This window comes from Cucurbita pepo, chromosome 3 (genome assembly GCF_057944985.1).
Source record: "Cucurbita pepo subsp. pepo isolate OVF chromosome 3, ASM5794498v1, whole genome shotgun sequence".
NCBI lineage: Eukaryota > Viridiplantae > Streptophyta > Magnoliopsida > Cucurbitales > Cucurbitaceae > Cucurbita > Cucurbita pepo.
In genome coordinates, this window is record NC_141800.1 from 5,693,707 (window position 1) to 5,720,005 (window position 26,299).

The following is a 26,299-nucleotide window of genomic DNA, read 5'->3' on the forward strand; positions in this document are numbered from 1 at the left end:
TTCAACGTATCATATTCATTAAGGATTTTTTTTTTTTTAAAAGCCAAAAGTTTATATAAGAAAGTTGAAAATAAAATAAAATAAGTTTATGCATAGTACATGCTCTTATAATTTGAAAACACCAATAAAAAACATGGTAAATTTTATAGTGGAGAATAGGTCTAGAAGGTGTATCCAATCCACCCACCCACTCACTATGGGTTAAATAAAAGGGGGCCAATAAAATTGGAACTCGTATGCTTTTGTTCTCATAATGAATGGCGGACTCGGAATAGAATATAATCAAAGTGTGGCCTTTTCATTTAGAGTGCTTTCTATTCCATTCTTTTCAACCCATCTTAATTTCCTCTCTTTATTATTATTTTTTTAACATAATATTTAGATTAATCAATGTAACTATCATTTTATTAAATATTTGATATTCCAAATAGATATAAGAAAAGTCTTCCCCTCAGATCTTATAATTATAAAATTTTGATCATTGAAATTCCACTAATATTTCTTTTTAAATTTGTAAGTAATTTGGACCAATATGTAATTATGATATGTACCATATATCGAGAAAATAAAATTGGTATAATTCTTTGAAAAATAGTGAAGGAGATAACGAATGAGTATGATTCGAGAATTGGTATGCTTCTTAATGACCGAAAGTGTTAGCCTATTCTAGTAAACTTCACAAATAATTTCTTTAGTTTTTTAGTGATTGATTTCTTTTTGTGACCACACAACTCCCACTACTCCCATCTTCGATTAACTACGCGGTTATCATTAAAAAAAAAAAAAAAAGTAAGAATTTGTATAGGTATAAAAATACTCGATAAGTAGTTTATTGATCGACTTAAAATTGCATTTATATCCTAGTTAAGTACAGCGATGTAAGTTCTAGACTCTCAGAATTTAAGTCGAGGTTCTATAAATGATATAAGCTTCTGATAGGTACTAAAGTTCCCAAGTTCTGGTTCTTATACATGAGCTAACCCCATAGTTCATTTATTTTGATGTCGCATCATCTCATGAATAGCCTAACTAGGTTTTAGAGTGAACTATCATCTTACTTACTTGTGATCATGCGTATCTATGAATGGTAAATGTCACAATCTGATTTTTTAGGTTTTGAATATTGGCCTGTGATTAAAAAAACACCAAAGAAAAGCAAATAAAATTAAAGTGAAGTAAAATAAATAAAAAATAAAATAGGTAAAAATTGGGTAAAGTTAAAAATAAACAACAAGAAAAATAATAAATCGAAAATCAATACAAGAATATTTGCAAATCGAGGTTATTTGAGTTTATTACAAACGATGAATGAGTTTGGGATGCAATTTCGAACAAAATACAAAATATTCACAACGTGCAAATGGACTAACGCCCCAGAACGAACCACTATGTGACTAAATAGTTTCTGAACGCTCTCTGACCTCGATCGGGAGTCAGCAAGCACCTGGAAAAGAAATGAGGAATGAGGTGAGTATAAAAATAATCAATAAGCAACATACTTGTAGACTCTCCTAGCATCTTATCCTAATAAGTTACCACAAGATTTTCGGTAGGATTTAGAAAATTCCTGCCTAGTTCTATAGCTAGCTGCGCTTCTGGGAAGACCTCAAAGTTTTGAATGATTCTTTTACTTCTTATGAACCCACCTTAGGTCTAGAGGTAGTTCACCCATTTCTAGCATTGCAAATTTACTGGAGGACGTGTCATAGCTCATGGTGAACTAACTTTACAGTTCTCTTGACTATTCAGCTTGCATGGCCATAACAATGAACGTCCGACATCCTAGGTTGAGATGTGACCTCATAAAATCTATTAAGGTAGTATGACATCTAGCTAGTCTGAACATCATTTATAGAAGGTTAGTTGATGACCCTTCCACATAGCCATAGAGTCACACTGAATGTGGGGTAGACACCCCATACTTAGCCAACTACTAGGTTACTTGCACGGTTCCACTCCACCTCTCATGATGAGTTTACAATGCAAAGGTCCTGTTTAGGAGACCCCATACCTGGCCTCAGCACACTACCCTATCCAGTCTAGGCCTAGCTTGACTGTACCTCTCTTGAGGGCTTACCGCTTGATAGAGACATTATTGAGTTCGACCTAGGTAGTTGATAACGCTACGAGGTGTCGGAGAGAATGGAGGAACAGAAACTCTAATGACACTATTCACAATCCTATTAGGCATATTAAGCCTTCTTAGTCGTCTTTTCCATGTAGGTTTACTCAATTCTTAGGGCTTATAGGCGGTTCATTTTCAGGATGCTCGAGACTAGCTCTTCAAGACTAATTCAATCGCCTGGAGAATTAAAGTCTATACCATTGATCGACATGTTTTCCCGAGCTTGAGTTTCTGCTTGCTAGGAGCTCCATTTTTTTAAAAAAGATTCTTTAGTAAGACATAATTCAAGTCAAAATAAGGTTAGTATCAAAATTGGGGTGAAAAACTAACCCTGGAGAGTCAAAATGGACTAAAATAGCAAACTCAAGCACTGTGTGCCCTTCTAATTATCTTTCATGCACACAACCCACCCACAAATATAGACGCACCTAAGGGGGAAGTAGTCACACTCTTACTATGCCACACATCACTCATTGGATGTCGCTTCCATGTCGGGTCTGGTCAAAGCATGGGTTGTCCGAGTTGGTTTGATCAGTTCTTTTCGGAGCAGGTAGCAGATTGGGTCATGGTTTAGTTATTGGGTTGGGTCACTTCACTAATCGTGCATGCCAACCAAATGTCAAAACCTTCCTCTTTCATTGGCCGCCATGTGTCTTTGCCGATGCTCGACGTGCGTCATCCCCTCTTCTAGAAGCGCGTTCACCTGTGATTCGATTCTTTGTCAGTTTTATAAATTTCAATTGTTTTTTTCCTATTTTCTTTAGAGTTTCATAACATTGTTTAGGTTATTCGAATAAATTTAGTTCCTTCCTTAGAGTTGTTGAGTTAGAATCCATATTTCCAACAAAATAATTTTCATCCTCTTTTGTTAACTACACATAGAAATAATTGCATGCATAGTTGGTCCAAGCCACAAACTTATAGTTCTTGATGATCATCAGAACTCCAACTTCCGGTCCAGTTCGACTCAAGGTTCCTTCACAAAAGTTGTGCGAAATGTCTCCTAGAAGAATATAATATTAAAATTTCAGAACTTATCTTTACTAGACTCTCACGTATTTGAGGAAAAGAAGGTTAAATCTTGAAATACTTCCCTCTGGTTCTTTCTCTATCTTTGATAGATTAGATGAACCAAATGAAGTATAGTTCTTCTTTAGCCTCTAAATAGTTATTGTGAAGAAACCTTGGCCAAATTCAGACTCTCTGCCACTAGTTAGGGTGGATGATGATTTCTCCTTCCTCTTCGTCCAATCCTTTAACTTCTTTTTCTTTACTTATTCGTTAATTGGTCACTTACAAACCCGAGAGTCCAAATGACCATTTTGCCTTTTGGGTTGACTTTTACAGTTTTCCTCTTTTTTGTGAATTTTTTCTCTCTTCTAAGTTATTTTGAAATTCAGTCGTTCAAATTCTTAATTAATTTTAGAAGATAGAACTTTTAAGAAAAAAATTAGTATTTAATTTTCGTTGGGGCTTGGGTGTTATAATAAGACATAATCTTATATAAAGTTCCAACATATGAGGGGCGTTATAAAAACATGAATGGTTAGCGAAAAAGACATGAGTTTAGCTAGCAACTCCTCGATAGGATCACAATGACATACTAAAATCTTGGTGGAGAGGCATCCCAAGCCTCCCAATTATTGAGTACCCATGTATAATGATCCTACTTTTTCATTTAAAAATAAGGCCAAAACTACATGCATGTTATAACTAATAAGTGTGGAAAATCATTTAAAATAGTTTGCTTTTAAATGTTTGCATGGACTTAAATATTCACTTTATTTCAAATTTAAAGGTAAAATCAAAGAAATAGCGTAATTGAAAACAGAGAAAACAACCTCTCCTATCAAAGTTTGAAAGGAATGCAATTGCTCTATCCTAACCCGAGAGTTATGACTTAAATTCAGAAATTCATCTCTATCTTGATTTTATTCCCATTGCCTACATAGGTGACACAATATTGGTACATGAGAGCCTTTACCTCTATCTAAAAAATTAATAAACATGATTTCAGTATTTAAAAATAGTCAATAAGTAACCTCCTTTTTGGGTGAAAAAATGCCATCACAAGCAATCATGATTCATGGTTGGACTTGTCATGTTGTGACCGTTTTTTGGGCTTTACTTTCTTTTTTAGTAGGGTGGACGTGTAATACTTTTTTACATACAGTTCATGCAGCGAGCTCGTCTACGTACTCCTGAGGCTTGATTACGGGCTAGTGCACACTCACGCTTCTGAAAATCAATAATATGAAAGGAGTACATGTCATATCATGGATACATGTCCGTACAAAAATATGTTGGATAAGTATTCCATGCTTATGATATACAACATGCATGAGGTCTTGCATTCTAAATCATACTTCATATTTATGATGCATATCATACTTCCATACTTTTTAACATAATCTTCCTATGAGAAATACATACGTGAACATGGCATATCATTCATTCTTAACATACTTGACTCATCGAATGTCTTATAGGCATAACATGAACATGATATCATAATATACATGACATAACATTCTAGAAGTACATGTGTAACCACCCAAGCCCATCGCTAGTAGATATTTTCCTCTTTAGGCTTTCCCTCTAGGCTTTCCCTCAGGGTTTTTCTTTGGGCTTTCCCTCTGGGCTTCCCCTCTAGGCTTTCCCTCAGGGTTTTTCTTTGGGCTTTCCCTCTGGGCTTCCCCTCAGGGTTTTAAAACACATCTACAAGGGAGAGGTTTCTACACCCTTATAAGGAATATTTCATTCACCTCTCCAACCGATATAGAATCTATGTCCATGCTGGCCCACCATAAGCAGATATTTTTTTGTATAAGCACCAGTCCACCGCTAGCGGATATTATCTTCTTTGGGCTTCCCTTCAAAGTTTTAAAATGCGTCTACTAGGGAGAGGTTACCACACCCTTATAAAGAATGCTTCGTTCTCCTCTCCAACCGATGTGGGATCTCACTTTATGCATCACATGATACTCATAAACATTACATAATCATAAAAACATCACATAACCATAATAAACATCACATAATCATAATAAAATATATCATAACATCAAAAGATGACATGTATAGGCCACTGTATCATTCATACAACACTAAGTCATCCAACCAAGCCCATAGGCATTCCAATAGTGTAATTCTTTTTACTTGGTTGACCTAAAATACCAAAGTCCTAAGACTCAGAAACCCTAGACCTCCCAAGGTACAACAAGTTCATGACTTAGATTGCAATGCGTGGAACATAAAAAGCTCTTGGATGCAGGTTTAGACTATGCCGCTTGGAACGTATGAAGCCTTGGATACATGTATTCAGAGTAAGCTGCTTGGAATGTATGAAACCTTAGCATAGTTTTTAGATTATGTAGCAAGAAATGCATGAAATCCTGGATACAGGTATAGACTACACCACTTCGAATGCATGAAGCCTTGAACGTAGGTTCAGACTGTGTCGCTTGAAACGCATGAAGCCTTGAATATAGGTTGTCAGGTTTATATCTTGTACTGTAAATCCTAGGAGGAGTGTGTTAGGGAACAAAACGAGAAAAAAGAACGAGAGCTAACAAAGAACAAGATTAAGGACAAGAATAAGGACAAGAAATAAAAACCAAGGATGAAGACTAGAACATGGATCTAGATCCAAGTTCTTAAAACTAAGAACCTAGAAACTCATAGCTAAGAGATAAGAGCTCAGAGCTAAGACCCTTAAGATAGAGCCAAGGTTAAGAATTCATAACTCAAGACCAAGGTTCTTGGACTACCCTGATAAGAACTAAGAACTCAAGAACAAAACCCATGAACCCAAGTTCTTAGGTCAAGAACAAGAACAAGACAAGAAATATTGTGGTACCCTAGTACACCTTAATGGCACGATTAAGAGCCTACAAATAGGCTACTTATTGAGTCATTGATCTCACTAAAATTCCAAGGAGCTGGTGGATGATGGACATGGACTTGGATCAGGTGCCATATAAAGCTATACTACTTTCAAATGCTTTAACATTAATTTTTTTTTTTTTTTGTTTACTAGACCCAATGTATTCAAACTTTAGATGTGTATAAAATATATTTGTGTTTTGTTTTAAATGAAATTTTTTTTATCATCAGTTAGTATTTAATGTTTTCTAAGTCAGTTGCGACTTGTGAAAATCTGGGGGTGACATTTAATTGTCTAAATTCCTCTACTAACCTAGTAGGTCTCCATGGCATTCAGGAATGACTAAGGTAGCTTATCAGGTTGCCCGTACTAGAATACCCTACAAGAGAAAATTTTGAGTAATAGAGAGAAAACAGAGGGGGGGGGGGGGGGGTGGTGGGGGAAAGACGAGATGATTTTTGGTTTTCTGATGAGCATGACGACGACAAGACATGATGACTCTCCGGAGTATGCTACAACGAACGATGCATAAGTAGGGAAAAGGTAGTGACAACTTGAGGTAAGTAGAAAGCAAAACGTCGTGTTCTCGTCTCTTCATCGGCAAAGTTCAAATCCATGGAAACTAAAATCAATGGATCTATGTTTTAGACAATTATGAGGTCCTATGATGTCATGAGGATGGAAGGAAGATTGGTACGGTGTCTCACCGGTTAGATATCGGAGAGAAGAACGGTGGAATATGGTCGCCAGGAGAAAGAGAAAGGAGATCTAAAAAACTTGTGAATTCGGGCGAAGAAGACAACAGGTTGGGTCGAACTCGGGTAACTCGTGATCCCACTATTGTTTTGACCGGAGAAAAACAATTGTTTTTTTTACGGAGGAGGAAATCGTTGACGAGGAAAAAGACGAAGAAATTGTTGGGAGAAGAAAATAACGGAAAAACAAAAAGAGACGGTGGGTTGAACGCCCTCATGATGTTATTTCTCTTTCAGTCAGTTTCTATATTTAAATAACAAATTACATCCTAAAAATGGAAAGAAGTGGACAACTTAATTCAATGTTTCCTCCCACTCATTTTAATTGGGTGGGTTTAACAGGAAAATAGTAATGATTTAAAATGATGTATGATGACATTATTTGATGATGATATGATGACGATGACATAATGAGATGATGTATGATATTATAATGACGTTATTTGATGATAACATGATGACATTGTCATAATACGGATGATGTATGATGTTACAACAACATACATGATGATGATATGACGATGACAACATAATAATAATGATTTATGTTAATATGATGACGTAACATTGTATCAAGATGACGTACATATATTAAATGTCATGATGCATTATGACGATGATTCATTTTTTTTTAAAGACAAGCCTAATTGAAGTTAATGATGATGAGCGTATGAAGACCAACACCTACATGTTGCTCAGAGTAATATATGAACGATGTATAGGGTTGTGTCACGAAGATGAAAACTATAGGGACTTCATATATTTTGCGTGTACATATACATCGAGATACTTCCCCATTTATGATGATGAGTACAAACGCGTACACTATGATGATGATGATGAATATGCCTCGCATGACACTCAGGGGTCTGCTGACCTTCGGACGTCGCTACGGGCAGCTAGCTCGACTATGATGAGTCCAGGGGGGTGTGAACTTCCTGGGGATCCACACATGCACGTGTTGGTTGTGTGTAGGGAAGTACTACACATCCAATTTTTGTCTAGATCGGATGCCACCCCTATGATGATTTTTAAATGATAGGTCTCTAGATCATTAGTTGCATGTGTTTTCATTGCTTGGCCCCAATAATGGATTACTTACGGATTATTTCTTAAAATACTAAGTCATGTGCTACATCTTTTTTAGGTAAAGGCAAGACATCCCTGTACAGCTAACGACAACATCGAAATTCGAGACCATGACACATGGATAGGATAGCTATTCTTATTTTCTTAGACTTAGGTTAGAATATGGTCTTTTTAATTATAACGTTATTTATTTCATTTAGTATTTTGTTGTGACATATTAAAGATGTTTTTGAACTCATACGTCCATGATAGTGTTTTAAGATGAAGTTTTTAAATATTTAATTTAGCATATGAGTATACATGAAAATGACAGTAGCGACTCTAGGTAAGTGGAAATTTAGGGTCGTTACAAGAATCTTCATCACTTTTCTCCTCTGGTACACCCTTAGTGCTAGTAGTGCGCTACCAAGTAGTAGTCATTCAAGCATTTTCGAGCTAGGCCTAGGCTGAATTGGGTAGTGTGTCGAGTCGAAGCATTCTTTATAAGGGTGTGGAAACCTCTCCTTAGCAGACACGTTTTAAAAACCTTGAGGGGAAGCCCGAAAGGGAGAGTCTAAAGAGGACAATATCAACTAGCGGGGGACATGGGCTGTTACAATGTACATCATCATATAACATCATCACATCATCATATTAAATCCTCACATCATCATTTAACATCATCACATCTGTGAATGTTTGCTGAATCCACCCCACTTAAATTGTGGTGAGGGTTCTCTTATTTATAATCATTTACAGAATACAGAAATATGGTAAATTACAAATAATATGGAAATAACAATAAAAGAAAAGAATAATAAATGAATACAATATATTTTCCTTTAATAAAAAGGCAAATATGGTAAGCCGTAATGTAAGACAAATATCTAGATATTTGCGTTATAATGAACGGTCAACTATCCTTAACACCTCCCCGCAAGCTGAGCGTCGGATTTGAACGAACGTGAAGCTTGGATCTGAAAAATTCAAAGAGAGGTTGAGAAATACTTTTTGAGAAGATGTCAACAACTTGGAGAAGAGAAGGTACATATTGTGTGCGAAGTTTGCCAATGATAACAAGTTCTCGAAGAAAATGATAATCTAGTTCAACATGTTTGGCCCGCTTGTGAGAAACGGGATTAGAGCTAAAAAAAAATAGCACTTTTATTGTCACATAAGAGTAAGGGCTGCTGTGAAATAGGGACCTTGAGGTCATGCAAAAGATGCGTAACCCAAAGAAGTTCAGCAGCAGTTGTGGCAAGAGCACGATACTTAGATTCACAGCTGGAGCGTGAGACAGTAGGTTGCTTTTTGGCACTCCAAGAAACGAGATTGTTACCAAGATAAATAGAATAGTCAGATGTAGAACGACGAGTATCGGGACAACCAGCCCAATCAACATCTGAATAAGCGACTAGCGTACTAGGAACAGTGGATGGATGAAAGGTAAGACCAAAGTGGAGTGTTCCTTTGACATAGCAAAGAATACGTTTGACAGCAAGAAAGTGATCTGCAGTAGGAGCATGTAAGAATTGACTGACAGAATTGACTGCATATGCAATATCTGGATGCGTAATAGTCAAGTACTGAAGGGCGTCAACAAGAGATCTATAGAGAGTAGGATCAGAGAAAGGAGAACCATCAACAGTCAGGTGTTGAGAAACAACCATGGGAGTGTGGACTGGTTTGCTATCGAGTAACTGAGCACGAGTAAGAATATCTCGAGCATATTTTAACTGACTAATAAAGAGACCATCAGGAGTGAATGAAGCTTCAAGACCAAGAAAGTAACTGAGAGAACCCAAATCTTTGGTAGCAAACTCAGAATGAAGCTTGCGAGTAAAGCTGTCAATAAGAGATGAGTTGTTGCCGGTAACAATAATGTCATCAACATAAAGAAGCAAATAGATAAGGTTAGATTGCTGATGAAAGACAAAAAGGGACGTGTCAGCGCGACTACAAGAAAAACCAAGTGTGAGAAGAAATGAGCTAAAACGCTGAAACCAGGCGCGAGGAGCTTGCTTTAAGCCATAGAGGGCTTTATTTAATAGACAAACATGAGAGGAAATTCGAGGATCAATATACCCAGGAGGTTGTTCCATATGAACACGTTCAGTAAGAGTTCAATTAAGAAAAGCATTCTTGACATCAAGTTGTCGAAGAGACCATTTATTTGTGACTGCAATAGAAAGCACAACATGGACAGTGGTAGCTTTGACAACCGAACTGAAAGTGTCAGTGTAGTCAAGACCAGGAATCTGAGTATAACCTTTGGCAACAAGACGAGCCTTGAAACGCTCGACGGATTCACTGGGCAAATATTTAATACGAAACACCCATTTAGAGCCTACGATGTTGGTGTTGGTAGGGCGAGGAACCAAAGTCCAAGTATCATTTTGTTGTAATGCTCGAATTTCTTCATTCATGGCAGCAACCCAAGTAGGATTCTTAGCTGCAGATTTGAATCCTTTTGGTTCAATGGATGCAAGAAGAGCAGAAAGAAGTCCAGATGAGCCCAAAATACCAAAATTTGCTGGATGACGAGTCTTGAATATACCAGCTTTGGCTCGTGTGATCATAGGATGAGTATCCAAAGAAGAGGAATCAACAGTAGATTCAATAGAGGTCGAATTAGAAGTCGAGGGTGGCAAAGTGGAACCTGCAAGAGAAGTATCAACCTGCACAAACTCATCCACAAGGTCAGAACAAATATCACACGGGGATAAACTGGATCGAGGAATGTGCGATGATGAAACGGTGGGGGGGGGGGGGATGAATCAATATGATAAAGATGTGGTTCCAAAAAATTTGAAATAGGAAGAGAGGAAAGAGGTTGGGCCTGGGAGCTAGGGATAGCAGGAAAGTGAGTTTCATCAAATTGAGCATGGCGGGTGATATATAGCTTAGTGGTGGCGGGATCAAGACAACGGAACCCTTTATGAGCAGGACTATAACCCAAAAAAATACAAAAAAATACAAGGAATGCTGCGAGGAGAAAGCTTGTTAGGCATATAATCACACAAATAAGAATAAACACGACAACCAAAGGGATGAAAATTGTCATAATGTGGAGTGTAGCCATAAAGGAGTTCAAAGGGTGACTTACCTCCAAGAAGTGGAGTAGGCAACCGGTTGATAATATAAGCTGTAGTGCTGAAGGCGTCAACTCAAAAACGAGGAGAAAGATGTGAGTGAAAGAGAACGGCCAAGCCAGTCTCAGTCACATGACGATATCTTCTCTCAGCACGACCATTTTGAGCAGGTGTATATGGACAAGAGAGTTGATGGTGGATGCCAGAATTACGTAAATGAGTTTTGAAACAAGTGCTAGTAAATTCGGTACTTCCATCACTTTGAAATACCTTGATACGAGAAGAATATTGATTTTCCACAAAATTTTGAAATTGAAGAAAAATATCAAAGAAATCAGATTTAAATTTTAAAGGGTAAAGCCAAGTGAATCGAGAATAATCATAAATAAAAATAACATAATAAAGAAAACCCGAATTTGATTTGACGGGGGAAGGACCCCAAAGATCACAATGAATAAGATCTAACACATGAAACGACCTACGTTCATGGCGGGAATAAGGCAATCGATGACTTTTCGCAAGCCGACAAGTATTACATAATGATGAAGAAGGCAATAAAGATGTAAGAGAAAGATGACCTTTTCTATTTAAAAAAGAAATAACAGAATAATTCACATGACCCAGACGAGCATGCCATAAATCATATGAAGCACGTAAAGATTTGTTTCTAAGGACTGAAAAAAAAGCAGAGTTGCCACGCTCCAACACATATAGCCCTCCATCTCTTTTATCGTTGCCATCACCCTTCCTGTTTGACGATTCTGGATAGTAATAAGATTATTAGTAAATATAACGGAGAGAGGAAAATCAGACGTTAATTTACTTATGGAAAGAAGATTTTTAGTGAGATAAGAGACAACCAAGACATCTAATAAGTGAATTTTTGGAATAGGAGAAAGAGTATCGGTGTGGGTAATGGGTAGGGATGCACCGTTTCCTACGATCACCGTTTCCTACTGATCCAAAATAGATGGGTCGACAGTCATATGGGCCGAAGCCCCAGTGTCCAGAAACCAATCGGCAGCATCCGGTCTAGCAATAGAACATGACATGTTAAAGGCTGTAGCAAGGTGAGTATGAGAAGAATCAGGTCGAACATACCGTTGGTTGCAGCGGTCAGCATAATGACCCTCTTTGCGGCATATTTGGCAATAAGGTGGTCGACGACTCTGACCTGAGTGGGTTCGTCCTCGATTGGAAGAGTTGTTTTATGGGAATAAGAACGACCTCGCTGGTTGCTAAAGGAAGCAGGGTGGCTTCCATGGGTGCGACCACGATTAGTGGCTGTGAATGCTGTAGGAGTGGCGTAAGAGGACTCAAAGGAGCGCTGGAACAACTCAAAACTTTCAGCTTTAGAGACTAAATCTGCAAAACAGGGGATAGGGGTGAGAGCCATCTGAGCAGTAGAAAAAGCTGAAAATTCGATGCCGAGTCCACGAAGGAACCAATGTACTTTATCAATGTCATTGACAGGTTTGCCAATGGCCTGAAGTTGGTCACATATTGTTTTGAAGGCACGAACATACTCAACAATAGGTTTGGTGCCACGTTTCATCAGCTGCAAGTCATCCTTGAGTCTTAGTTCACGAGCTTTCGAATGATGGTTGAACGTAGTTTCCAACGCAAGCGAAACATCACATGCAGTAGAGAGACCAACGACAACAACCATGGCTTCCTCGGTGAGAGAGGAGAGCAGGAGACAGAGAAGTCGTTGATCGGCTGCTCTCCACGCAAAATATTTGGGGTTGAGTGTTGAGGAGGTTTCTTGTTCAAAGTGAGGTGGTGGTACCATAGTTTCATCAACATAGCACAGCATGTCTTGACTCTCAAGGAGAGGGAGAAGTTGGCTTTTCCAAAGAAGATAATTGGAGGAAGAAAGTTTGATGGTGATTATATCGATTAGAGTGTTGAAAGGAAGAAGCTGATGAGAGGATTTGGAAGCTAGAGAAGAAAGGATCAAGGTTGTTAAACCGAAAGGGCTCTGATACCATGTGAATGTTTGCTGAATCCACCACACCTGTATGGTAGTGAGAGTTCTCTTATTTATAATTATTTACCGAATAGAGAAATATGGTAAATTACAAATAATATGGAAATAACAATAAAAGGAAAGAATAATAAATGAATACAATATATTTTTCTTATAATGAACTGTCAACTATCCTTAACAACATCATCATATAACATAATTACATCGTCATTTAACGTCATCACGACACATATAGCATCATCACATCATCATATAACACATCACGTCATCCTATAACATCATAACATTATCATATAACGTCATCACATCATCATATAATGTCATCACATCATCATATAACATCATCACATCATCATACAATGTTATCACATCATCATATAACATTATCACATCATCATACAATGTTATCACATCATCACATCATCATATAACGTTATCACATCATCATATAACGTTATCACATCATCATATAACATCATCACATCATCATATAACGTTATCACATCATCATATAACATAAAACATAAATGACAAGTGCAAGGGCCACTGAGCACGTGTCGTCATACATAAGATAAGTCTTCCGACCGAGCCGATAGTAAGACCACTTGCCTGATTAGCTTAAACTGGTGTTACAAATTTATCCTTAATGAAAGTTCGATTTTGTCCTTTGAAATCCAAATCAACCTATGTGAGCGCATGACATCAATTTTAATTTCAAACTTCTGTCAAACTATTTCGCTAAGTTTTACCATGGTTCATGTGTTAGACTTAACATTGAACACTTTGCATGATTAGAGTCTTGGAAGTATATATATATTATTTTTATTAAAAATCTCATTTTCTGCGGTTAGCGTTTAGGGATATAAACCTACTAACAATTTAATATTATCTTTGATCTTCCCTTTGCTTTTCCTTCCATTTTTTATTTTGTTCATAGTTATTTATTTTATTTTATTTATTTATTTATTTATTTTTTTTGCCAATTTTAATAATTCTTACTTTTTCTTTTAATGATTGATTTTCTAAAACTCATAAAAAATTCTTCAAAATGGTTGTTATTTAATTTCTAACATAAAAGGTAACTGATTGCAACCAAATTAATATAATTCCATCAAAGAAAAAAAAGGAAAGGTAAAATATGACGACTAACCTCTTCAAATCTTCAAATGACATCTCTCCTTTTTTTTTTTTTTTTTGTTTTTTTTTTTTTTGTTTTTTTTTGGAATGACTAACATGTGTGTGAGGAGTTTGTTGAGTATTTTATGGGAGGAGTCCGTGTGAGAGTTTAGGAGAGGGATGAAATTAGTTATTATTAATTAATTAATTTTTTTTTTTGTACCATTGTTCGAGGAATGGAACCACAAAGGTTGACATAATATTTAGTCGGCACAAGAGGGTCGTCCAAGACTAGAATGACTTTATAGTTCTATGGAAGGATCTGCCAACTAACCTTCCATGGATGATATTCAAATTTGTAGACAACATACTGTCACCAGGCTATTATAAGGCAGTGCCTCAACCTAAAACGTCGATCATTCATTGCGTAAGCAAAGCAAGCTACCTAAGTCAAATAACAGAAAGGTTGGAAAACCTTTACACACTCCTAGGGGTAAGATTCAACTTAGAGATCTGATTGGAACATCAAGGCCTCCCTACATGCTTAGATAGTAGTAGAGACTAGGCCTAAACTTCTTAGAACATAAAGAAAAGTCTGTGAGTACCTATTAGGTAAAGGATGCAACGAGAGCCTACAAATAGGTTGAGTATTTTTATACTCACTCATTTTCTCATTTGTTTTCACGTGGTGCCAGTTGAAGTGAGGAACATTGGATCATTTCATCAAACTTTTCTAATTTCTTGGCTAAAACTTTATTGAGCAAAGGAGGAAGTTTTCTGGGTAATATGCAATGTAGATTACACAGAAATTGGAAATATTCCCCTAGGTAAAAATACCTTAAAACAAAACTGAATCCTTTGTCAACCCGGATGTGTTATATCCGGATTGTACGAGGATCCAGCTGGTTTATATGGTGTGTTTGTGGACGTAATAAGGTGGGGGTGAGTGTCCAGTTCTAGCTTGACGAAATAAGCTTATTCCTCACTCGCCCTGCATCTTAATCTATACTAAACTCATAAAATTTGAATAACACAAAACTGCTTCCTCCTAGCAAAACTAATATTATTTGTTGAGAAAAAAAAAAAAAAAAAAAAAAACCTCTAACTTCTAATGCAAGAATAAACATATAACTTTTTCTCTTAAAAAAAAATAAAAATAAAAAATAAATAAATAAAAAGTATGGTTAATTCATGTGAATTTGTGTACACTAATCACTTGAAATTAATAATTTATAAACATATAGATATTTTATGGTGGGACAAGAGAGAAGAACAAAACACTTTTTTTAAGGGTGTGGAAACCTTTCCTAATAGACACATTTTAAAGCCTTGAGAGAAAATCCGAGAGGGAAAGCCAAAGAGGACAATATGTGCTAGCGGTGGACCTCGGCTGTTATAAATGGTATCTGGTAGAGCCAGACACCGGACGATATGCCAGCCTTCTGGCTGTTCCTCAAAGGGGGTTGACATGAGGTGGTATGCCAGTAAGGACGTTGGCCCCAAAGGGGGTGGATTTGGTAGCGGTCCCACATCGATTGGAGAAAGGAACGACTGCCAGTAAGGATGCTGGTCCCCGAAGGGAGGTGTATTGTGATGTCCTATATTGGTTGGGGAGGAGAACAAAACACCGTTTATAAGAGTGTGAAAACCTTCCCCTAGCACACGCGTTTTAAAGCTTTGAGGAGAAGTCCGAAAAGAAAAACCCAAAGAAGACAAAATCTTTTAGCGGTGGACCTGGGCCGTTACATTACAGCACTTAAATCCCATCGCTATCTTAATCATTTCTATATAAAAACGCTCTCAATTTAGGTCAGATTTTTCTTAGAGGAAATTATGCAATTTTTATAATAATAATAAAAGAAAGAAGTATTCCAATATTTGTATAATTTTCTAAAAGTCCATTTGTTTACACAACAAAATGTAGGATTTTTCTCCACCAACTCTTTATCGTGGAAACTTGGCCAACCTTAGCTGACTCACCTACCCAAGGACACCTCTTTTAATTTTTAAATGCTTCTATTTTATATTCTCCACTAATTTATTTTCTTAACTTTTTCCCCATAGTTTTTTAAATTGGAAAATAATATTCATTCATATGAAAATATAGAAAAAAAAATGGTATAATTCTATGTTTTAAATAAAATTAATTTTTAATTTAGTCCATAATACACATAGGACCTAATTACCCATTGAATCATTATTTTGACTCAACTCATATCCTTAATTTGGTTTAAGATTATGTATAGTCTCAAGTCAACGATGAATTAAATAATTGATTCATATATAATAAATATTAATTGATTTGACGTAATTTTAAGAGTAGGTTTGAAATTAATATTATATTTGGAGTTGTGAAAGAATGAAAGACTTAATTTTAAAGTCAAATTTCAATTATAAAAAAGCGATGCCATTTTCTTTAGTGGGTAATTGGTGTAATGTGCATTTTCATACACAACTCAAATATGGCGCAACCACAACACATTTCCAAGAAATTGCATTTACTATATTTGGTAAAAAAAAATACATATATTGAATTAATTTCCCATCATATTCTTTTTTTAATGTAAACTAAGATTATTTTAAATGTCACAAATTTTGGATATTAAACTTGTGGTAAAGATCAATGCTGAAGTTGGGAGGGCAGAGGAAGATGACCCTTTTCTTGTAAGCTCTTCACTGTTTCATATATGCATTGTTTGATTGGTGTGAACTCCATTCCCAATGACTTCAATTTCTCAACACTGTATTTATAAGGCTTCTTTCTGGGATTCACCTCATCAGAACACCTACACAAATTTCACCAAATACAACACATTATTCTCAACAATCAAAGCGCCTCCAACATGTGAGTATCTATGAGGAATCGAACTTACTTGGTTGGAAGTGGATATTGAGGGAACAACTTAGCAAGAACATCAACCAATTCTCCACGATGAAGCATGCTCTCAACGCATATATATCTGCCTGAGGCTGACGGAGTTTCATAAACCAACACATGGGCTTTGGCCACATCCTTGACATCAACATATCCTTGAACTGCATTTACATATGTCTTGGCTGACCCTGTCAAGTACTTCATTATATGAACCACGCTCGCATTCACACCCTCTTGCAATAGAGGCCCCAATACCAACATTGGGTTCACCACTACTAAATCCACTCCTTTTTCTTCTGCCACTGCCCATGCTGCCTGCTCTGCTATTGTCTTGGCATAGCAATACCAATTCTGTACATAATTTCCACACTTTAATTTCATGTATTTTTATAAATTTGCCAATTTTTTCTTACTTAATTAAAGGTTTTTTTATTTTTATTTTTATTTTTATTTTTATTTTTATTATTATTATTTTTTTTTTTTTATGTTACCTTGGTGTTCTTGCAAAAGTCAAGATCACTCCAACAAGACTCATCCACCACCGTGTCGAGGCTACGGTTAGGGTTCATGTAGACGGTGCCGATGGACGATGTGAACACTACTCGTCGAACTTTTGCTTCCGCTGCGGCGGTCATGACATTCTTAGTTCCAATTATCGCTTGTTCCACCTTTTCCTGTTAATCGATGGGAGTTATTAATGTTATTCAACATGGACAATGTAACTATCCAAGCCCACAGCAGCCAGTAGATATTGTCTTTTGGACTTTCCAATTTAGGTTTCCTTTTAAAAACGTGTTTAGGGAGAAGTTTCCACCTTCTTTCTTGTCTCCAACTCACATGGAATCTTACCCAAAATAAAATAAGAAACAGAATAATATTAAACCATAAAGAGAGAGAAAATGATGAAGTGCAAGTACTTACGGGGTCATCGGTGACTGGAGAGGCAGTGTGGAAGACACCATCGCAGCCCATAATAGCAGCTTTGAGGCTTTCAAAATCAAGAAGATCAGCGCTATACAAAGAGAGACGCTCATTAGCTCCATCCAATTGCTTCAAATGAGCATTCTTTTGATCATCTGGGTTTCTAACAGTTCCTCGAACAGTGTAGCCCTTCTCAAGAAGAAGCTTTACAAGCCAAGAAGCAATGAAGCCTCCAGCGCCGGTGACACACACAATTTGGCCGGAAACTGCAGAGGAGGTATCGATCGGCATAGTGGTGGATATGGAAATGGATTGTTTGGTTTGGGGTTTGGGTTTAGATGGATGCACAAAAAGGAGTGGAACTTGGGCTGCTTTTAAAGGACAGGAATTCACCTACCTCAACTTAAAAAAATTAAGCACATGTTGATGTTAATTTAAAATTGATACTTCGGGCTCCTATTATTGACTATATTTGGGTCAAACTGAGACCTCAACAACCAACGTGCTTCAGCAAACTTCCATGAATCCTCGCTCTCTATTATAACAATTTGAGAACTTTATTGAATGATTGTCTTGTAGTGACTGGAATTATATTCAAGATATATATTTTTTTTAATTTTTCTTTCATGCATTTTGAGACTATAAAACTATCCCTCATATTATAGATTCAATAATATTTTCTCAATTGGATGGTAGTGGGTGCTCTGATTTTGTATCAACTTTTCATTAGAGCTGATTAATTTATCAAATTTTTAGTGTGTTATTTAAGATTTGATTTGTTTATTGTGCGGCATGCTAGATATTAATTGATTTACCTTATTGGGTCATGTGAATTTCAATTACGTTAGATAGTCTTGTTTTTTAATGTATAAAATATAGTCATACCTTTGAATATATTCCTGGCCCCTCTCAAGATAGATTTGTAATAAACTATTAATGTAGTCTCCCGTCTTCTCTCAAATAGTTTAATTCTCTCAAATAGTTTAATTGAATTGCAGTTTTGCCTTTCGACTCATTTCTACACACGATAGTAACTCTTCAAATAGCTATAATGCGCTATCATATTTGACTTTGGTCAAGCTTGACGATACGAGTTTCTAAATACCTACTGTTTGACAGAGGTACTATTAGATCTAATTTAGGTCAACAAATATTGCTATTGAGGTATTAGAGTAAATAGGAAGCGGTGTGACTCTCGTGGATATTGTTCATATTTTTCATGTGTCCGTGGGCATATTTTAAGCATTGATCTCTTCTTCCACAACTTGAAATGCAGTCCCCTAAGACGCTTAATAAAACCGTTCAAATTAAAATTAAATTGAAAAAGTTGGAGAATTCATTCTTGTCGAGGATCGGGTGTTACAAAATCTGAGCTGCGTACCCAACACCTTTTGCACACTTCTTCTAGAAGTTTGGTGTAAGCCTTTCAACTCTTATGGGAACGCTCTTATCATCAGTACCAAGGATACTATTCTCTTTGTTCTAGAACGATTCATAAATATAAAGAACAAAAAAACAAAATTTTATGGGGTTCGAAAGAAGAAAAATCCGAAAAGTTTGATTGTAACAAAGGTTGTAGTTTCCTCAAGCCTATTTCTGAAATTCACAAAGCAGAAGAATGAATGGCTGACCTTTTGAACAGCCACAATTTAATTAGGATCGGTCTTATGATGAAACAATTTATTGAAAACGGGGCCGCCTTGCACGAATTTGGTTTTGGTTGACACCTGTCACACAGGCTAGCTTGTTAAACTCTGACACCTATCACACAGGCTAGCTTGTTAAACTCTAGGTCGTACTCTTCGACCGTTCTGTCTCCCTACTTCAGATCCAGAAATGCAATTTGGTTCTTAGTAATTCAAGAAGTATGCTTCCTTGAGTAAGGACAACATCACCGGTCCTCCATTAGGTATGAACATCTTCTATGCATTTTTTTTACCAACAGTATGCTTCATCTTTTAGCATGTAAGTGACAAAGTGTACTTGATATTCGGTATGACAATTTATATATTGAAAGGTCGTTTCTATAGCCTCCAACCACACCTCAGCTACGTATAGGTCAACTTTTCCCTTTTAAGGTGGGATTCCAGAGTCATTCTCCTTGATTAATTGGAAACTTAGGCAACTAGGCCGCCATCATTGTAGTAATAGGCTAGTTTGGGTTTACAGAGTGAACCTCATAAATGACGGTAGAGACTCTTAGGTTGTGTTGGTTGCACCTCTGAAGTTGGGATAGGTGCTTAGAAGATCTGGGAGCTATTCTGCTTAGCATAAGGATTCTGTACCACAACCTTCTTTCTGCCTCTTTCGAGCTCTGAACTGTCCATCACTACTTTTCTCTTTTGAGCCACTGTCTATCAAATGACAAGAATTTTAAATTACCACTCATCCTAGCACGTATTCACTCAAGAAAGCCTAGATAACAACCCTAAGGCTCTTAGAGTTACATTCTCATGAAACTTACAAATAGATCAAAATTGAGACTAAGTACATAGTAAAAGTAAGTTTGTCCTTTAGCTAGGCTTGTACAAAATTTTACTTAGACGAGTCTATAGAACCTAAAAATTGATTGAATTGATACCAATTTTTCAGCTTTGATCTCAAAATGTGACGAAAAAGACATAAAAGCAACATCATATTCAAAAGACCAATCGAAATAAATTACACATAAGTGTTGTTCAAAGTTTATTAAAAATGGGAACTAAGGAATGAGATACAAATTTAAACGATAAACTCCAAGATACATAATGGACGGACGCCTTGGGACAAGCCCTTCTATGAATGCGTACCTCCCAAATGCTTCTCTACCTTCTAATAGTCAGCAAACACCTAAAAATAAAAAAGTAGAATTTGATGAGTATAAACATAGTGAGTAAGCCACCTACTTATAGGCACGGATCGCATCCTTATCCTAGCAAAATTACCCAAAGCTTTTCTCTAAGCCTAGAAAGTTTGAGCATATGTTCTCAGTGATTCTCCAGCTTTTCACAAACTCCATTGATTTTGTGTTAGGTCTGGGACTTGATATTTACTTATGGGTTAAATTTACTTAAAAGTTACAAAAAATTTAATAGTTGAGTAATTTGATAATGTGTAGCTACACTCTTCTATTTATTTTTTAAGATAGAGTTTTATCTATTTTCTATTTATTTTCTAAGATAGAGTTTTATCTATTCTTCTATTTATTTTCTAAAATAGAGTTTTATTTATTTTTCCATGTAATTTCTACTATAGAATTAAATTCTATAGTTTATTTTTTAAGATAAATTATCTCATTTTTAATTTCTTGAAGTCTTCTATAAATAAATCCTACACACTCTAGAGTTTTTTTTTTATCTTAGTGTTACTGCATATATTTTTACTTTTGCGTACATCTTTCCTCTTTTGTTCTTCATGTTTTTCATCTAGACCAATTGTATGGTTTGTGTGATCCTGATAGTATGATAGTTGTTAAATTTTCTTTTACACCATGGGTCCATGGTTCGATGTAATTGAGCTTCAGACCGAACTAACTTTTTTTTCTTAGACTTAGTAAGTTTATAGTGCCTTGTTAATGAATGACTAGTATTCAACTTGACCTCTTTACATATAATAGGACAATAAGGTGTCTCTCTCTGGACATATATGTGTAAGCTTAACTAGCGACCCTTCCACAATATCCACCATAGAATCATAAGTTTAGAAGCAACTTCACGTCGCGCGGCTACTAAGTTTATCTGTGTAGGCCCTTGCCCCCTCTAAGGACAAGTTTACAGTGCATGACCTCGTTCAGAGAGCCCCTTACTATTTTCACCCTTACTATTTTCACGTATCATATTGTAACTCATTATGAGCTAAATTACATATGATTCCCTCATCTCTTCTTAGGACAGGTTTACGGGATCATGGCCTTGGCTCTCAACCCATTTCTATGCTTAATAGATATTTATAAAATAGCCACAACATACCTTCCTATCTGACCTTAGACAAGCTCAACCATACTAGTTCCTAAATAACTACTGTTTTGGCGTGATCTAAGTCACCAAATAGTGCAATTGAGATACCAGAGAGAATAGAAAGTAGTCTGACTTTGGTCGATACCATTCATACGGCTAGTGGGCATGGTAGACTTTTTTAGCTTAGATGTCATGGAGATTAACTAGGTTCTTAAGGCATCTAGATGATTTAAAACTCGATTTGTCTTCTCTAATGTAATGAAACAAGTTCAACGGGGAGATAACATCCATCGATCACATGGAGTACAAGTCACAATAGCCCATCCTCCTTTCTAATGCAGCAAAAAACATATAAAACAACATTTGTCATAAATCACATCATAACATATTCATCCATATTGCCAAACTTGTATTTTTGTCATACATATTCTCTTTCTAATTTTGTATACTACATAAAGCAACATGCTTTTGGGAAATCTCAACCTAAGACATAACTGTAATTTTACTATAACATACGTACAGTACATACTCATCCAAAAACATCCTTCTGAAGTACTTAACATGCCTTTTCTAACTACCTAAGGTAACGAATTCTCGTACATTTGTAGTTCCTAGCAGTCCCTATAAGTATTACTTGCCTAAAGTCTATGTAGATACTTAGATGATGTGTGTCGTACCAAGCTAGTTTTTACGTGTGTTATGTTGTAACGCTAAAAAAAAAAGTTGGTCAAAGTCAGGGAGGTAGAAGAGGCATTTTGCCCCTCAGCCCATTATAGGGGTCTTGAGGATTTTCCACACAAAACCTGCAAAACAGAAAAGAGAAAGAAAAAAAGTTGAGAGAAAAACTTAAGAGGAGAAAAGTAACAAGCTGGACTTCTCTTAGGAAAACCATCATTGAAGTTCACTCTCGACCAAGACTTACACGCAGAAACTTCTTCGTGAAGAAAATGAGGACTCGTGTAGTCGAAGTTTTGTTTTCCATCAAGATCCGAGAGGAATCCGCAAGGTAAGATCTCCCAACGTTTTTCTTCAGATCTAAGATCTTCCTTTGTGAATAGAGTGCTAAAGTTTTGATATCTTCATCGAGGGAAGATCCACAGCTGATTTTGTTATGAAATTTGGCCGGAAACGTTGATATCTGAGAGTTCTTCCAAGAACGGTAAGAGTGCTAACGAACCTCCTTCCGACCCTCGCAACTCATCGTATGGTTAAGCAAAAGAAAAAAAAAAAAAAAAAAAAAGAAAAAAAGAAAAAATATATATATATATATAGCACATAGTTTGTAGTAGGATCTTCACTAAGTATAGACCTAACCCTTCCCCTAGGAGCCTAACAAACCACCACGACACATGAACTGGCAAGCCGCCTCGTGGCGGCACTACTAATCGAGGAAGAGCCCCAAGACAGAACAAGAATTATTGTCCTAAGTATCAGTGGCCTCACTAGGGGGAGTGTCGAGCAGGAACTGATGCATGCTATAGTTGTGGCCAAACAGGTTACTTTGCAGCAAACTGTGCTCAAAAGAAAGATCATGACACTAACTGTTAGGTTTTGACAGAAGAATAACTACGCCACAAACATAAACAATTGAAGTTTAAAGTTATGATATTGTTGAATACTGAACTTCGCTTATATAGCTTTACAAATAACCATAAATAAAAACAAATCTAGTAAACAAATCTGGAAAACAAATCTCGGACTAAATACCTAAAAATACTATAACTATTTTGACCTAATCAAATTCTTCTAACCATCCCTTCCTTAACTAATTCTTGACATTCAAGACAGAAAAACTCTGCACACTAAGTTCTTCACGCAACTTCCGAAATGATTCTAGTTTTAGAGGCATTGTCAACAAATCAGCAAGTTGATTTGGGGTACCACAAAATAACAAATCAACAATTCCTTCTTTTGTAAGATCTCTAAGAAAGTGAAACCTTACTCTTATGTGTTTAGAACGTCCATGTAGAACTCGATTTTTGGATAGCTTAATAGTTGAAGTATTATCACACATTAGCTTTGTTCCTTCTATTTGAGAGTGACCAATCTATTTGAGTATCCTCCTCATCCAAACAGCTTGACATGCACAAACACTAGCAGCAACAAACTCAGCTTCTGTGGTTGATAAGGTGACTATAGGTTGCTTACGAGAAGACCAAGCTACTGCTCCTCCACTCATCACAAACTCAGCTTCCCACTATTTGTTTATACAAAGTTACATCTACTTTTGCACCATTTTCATCTTTGCCAATTTTCTATCCAGGAACAATGGGATTACAAACAGAATTGTAATTCTCTATGCCAAATTGATTTAAAACTTTAGCAGCATACTTTCTTTGACATATAAAAATACCATCTAATCTTTGTATTACCTCTATTCCAAGGAAAAATTCTAATCTAACCTAAGTCAGTCATATCAAACTCTTTCTTTATGAAACGTTTAAACTCCTCCAATAATTATTCATCGTCTCCAATAAATAAAAGATCATCAACATGAATGCTTACAATAAGAATTTTACCTCCCTTCCTCTTGATTAAGAGTGTCTGCTCACTGGAATTGCTTTTGAATCCTTCCTTGATGAAGTAGGATTCTATTCAACTAAACTAGGTTCTAGGTGCTTGTTTTAATCCGTAGAGAGCTTTTTGGAGTTTGTACACCATCTCCTCACTTCCCTTTTTCTCATAGCCTTTTGGTTGTTCAACAAAAATATATTCTTTTAACTTGCCATATAAAAAAAGCTGATTTGACATCTAACTCATAGAGTTTCCAACCTTTTTGGGCGGCAAAAACAATGATCATTCTCACCGTATCCATTCTGGCCACAGGTGCATACACTTCCGTATAATCAATTCCATGCTCTTGTGTGTAGCCTTTTACAACCAATCTTATTTTGGATTTATCAACTTCTCTAGACTCATTTAGCTTGGTTTTATAAATCCATTTCACTCCTATTTTCTTTGCTCCTACTGGTACAACCACCAAATTCCATGTTTGATTTTTTTCAATGGATTTGATTTCTTCATCCATAGCCAATCTCCATTTTGGGCTTTTGACAGCTCCCTCAAAATTCACTGGATCTGAAATCATCAAGAATGTCATATTTTCTTTATCCTCTTCAGATAAGCCTTCACCAAAATTATAATCTGCTAACCATACAGGTGGATGTCGATTTCTCCTCTCCCTTATTGTCAAATTTGGTGCAACAGTTACTGGAAAATTGTTTTCAGCAACTGGTTCAATTGTTTTAGCAATCGGTTTAGTTGTTTCCTCTATGATTTCTCCTCTTTCAGCTGTGTTATTATCAATTTCAATATTTTCCCCCAGTCCAATTTTGTTTCACCTCCAAAAAATTTCCAATCTCATTCATGATCTTCCTCGAAAGCTACATTACGATTTACTATAATTTTATTTGTAGTTGGATCAAACATTGTATAGCCTTTGGATTCGCTGTTGACTCCAAATAAAACACATGTTACACTTTTATCTTCAAGTTTGCTTCTCTTGGCATCTAGAATATGGACATGTCCCACATATCCAAAAACTCTGAAATAATCTATTGATATGGTTTCACTCCGCTCCAAGCCTCTTCTAGTGTCATGTCTTTTACTGCAAGAGTGGGTGATCGATTCAAAATGTGAATCGTCCACCTGATTGCTTCAGGCCAGAAATTTTTAAGCACTTTCTTCTCTGTCAGCATAGCTCTTACCAAGTTTATCACAGTGCGATTTTTGCATTCGGCTACTTCATTTTTCTGTGGGGTATAGGCTGTGGTCAATTGTCTCTTCACTCCATGCTGTTTGCAAAAATCGTTGAATTCTCCTCCTCTATCTGTCCTTAAACGTTTTATAGACATTCCATTTTCCTTTTCCACCATTGTTTTGAAACATTTGAAATGATAAAATGCTTCTCATTTTTTCTACAAGAAAATAAATCCATGTCTTCCTTAAAAAAATCATCTATAAAGCACAACAAGTACCTTTTCTCGCCATTTGAAGCTGGTGAAATTGGACCACGTAGATTTGCATGAACAAGACCCAATCTTTCCGTTGCTCTCCATTTACCCATTTTTGGAAATGGAGTCTGATGTTGCTTGCCTTTCATACATGCCTCACAGGTGGTGTTTGGAGCTACAATTTGCGGCAGACCTTTCACCATGTTTTTGTGTTTCAATGTGCACAAGCTTTTGTAGCCGAGATGACCATAACAATGGTGCCAAAGTGTTGATTGATCCGTATTTAAAACTTGGAGGCATCTTCCTTCATTTGTTGTGGTAGATGGTTCAGTACGCAAAATAAACAGCCGTTTGAGCTAATAATTGACTACTATTTTTCCTTTTTGTGGATGATAAATGCTATATACGCCATCTTTAAATAGCACTGCTACTCCTTTTTCTTGTAGTTGTCCAACGCTCAAGAGATTATTTTTGAGTTCAGGTAATCAATACACATTACTAATAGTGCAACGAACTCGATGCAAAGTTAATTTCACTACACCCTTTCCCATAACTTTTATACTTGTATTGTTTCCAAGTTTGA

The 26,299-nt window shown here is 36.3% G+C and overlaps 1 protein-coding gene across 1 annotated transcript; it reads right to left on the minus strand.

Annotated features, from left to right (window-relative positions):
• Positions 1-16,513: 16,513 nt before the first annotated feature.
• Positions 16,514-18,175, minus strand: LOC111790089 (cinnamoyl-CoA reductase 1). The gene is made up of 4 exons (XM_023670891.2): positions 17,829-18,175; positions 17,399-17,581; positions 16,906-17,258; positions 16,514-16,818 (listed from the first exon to the last, which is right to left on the minus strand). The coding sequence occupies exons 1-4, from the start codon at positions 18,117-18,119 to the stop codon at positions 16,653-16,655; spliced, it is 993 nt and encodes a 330-aa protein (XP_023526659.1). The 5' UTR covers positions 18,120-18,175; the 3' UTR covers positions 16,514-16,652.
• Positions 18,176-26,299: the final 8,124 nt, after the last annotated feature.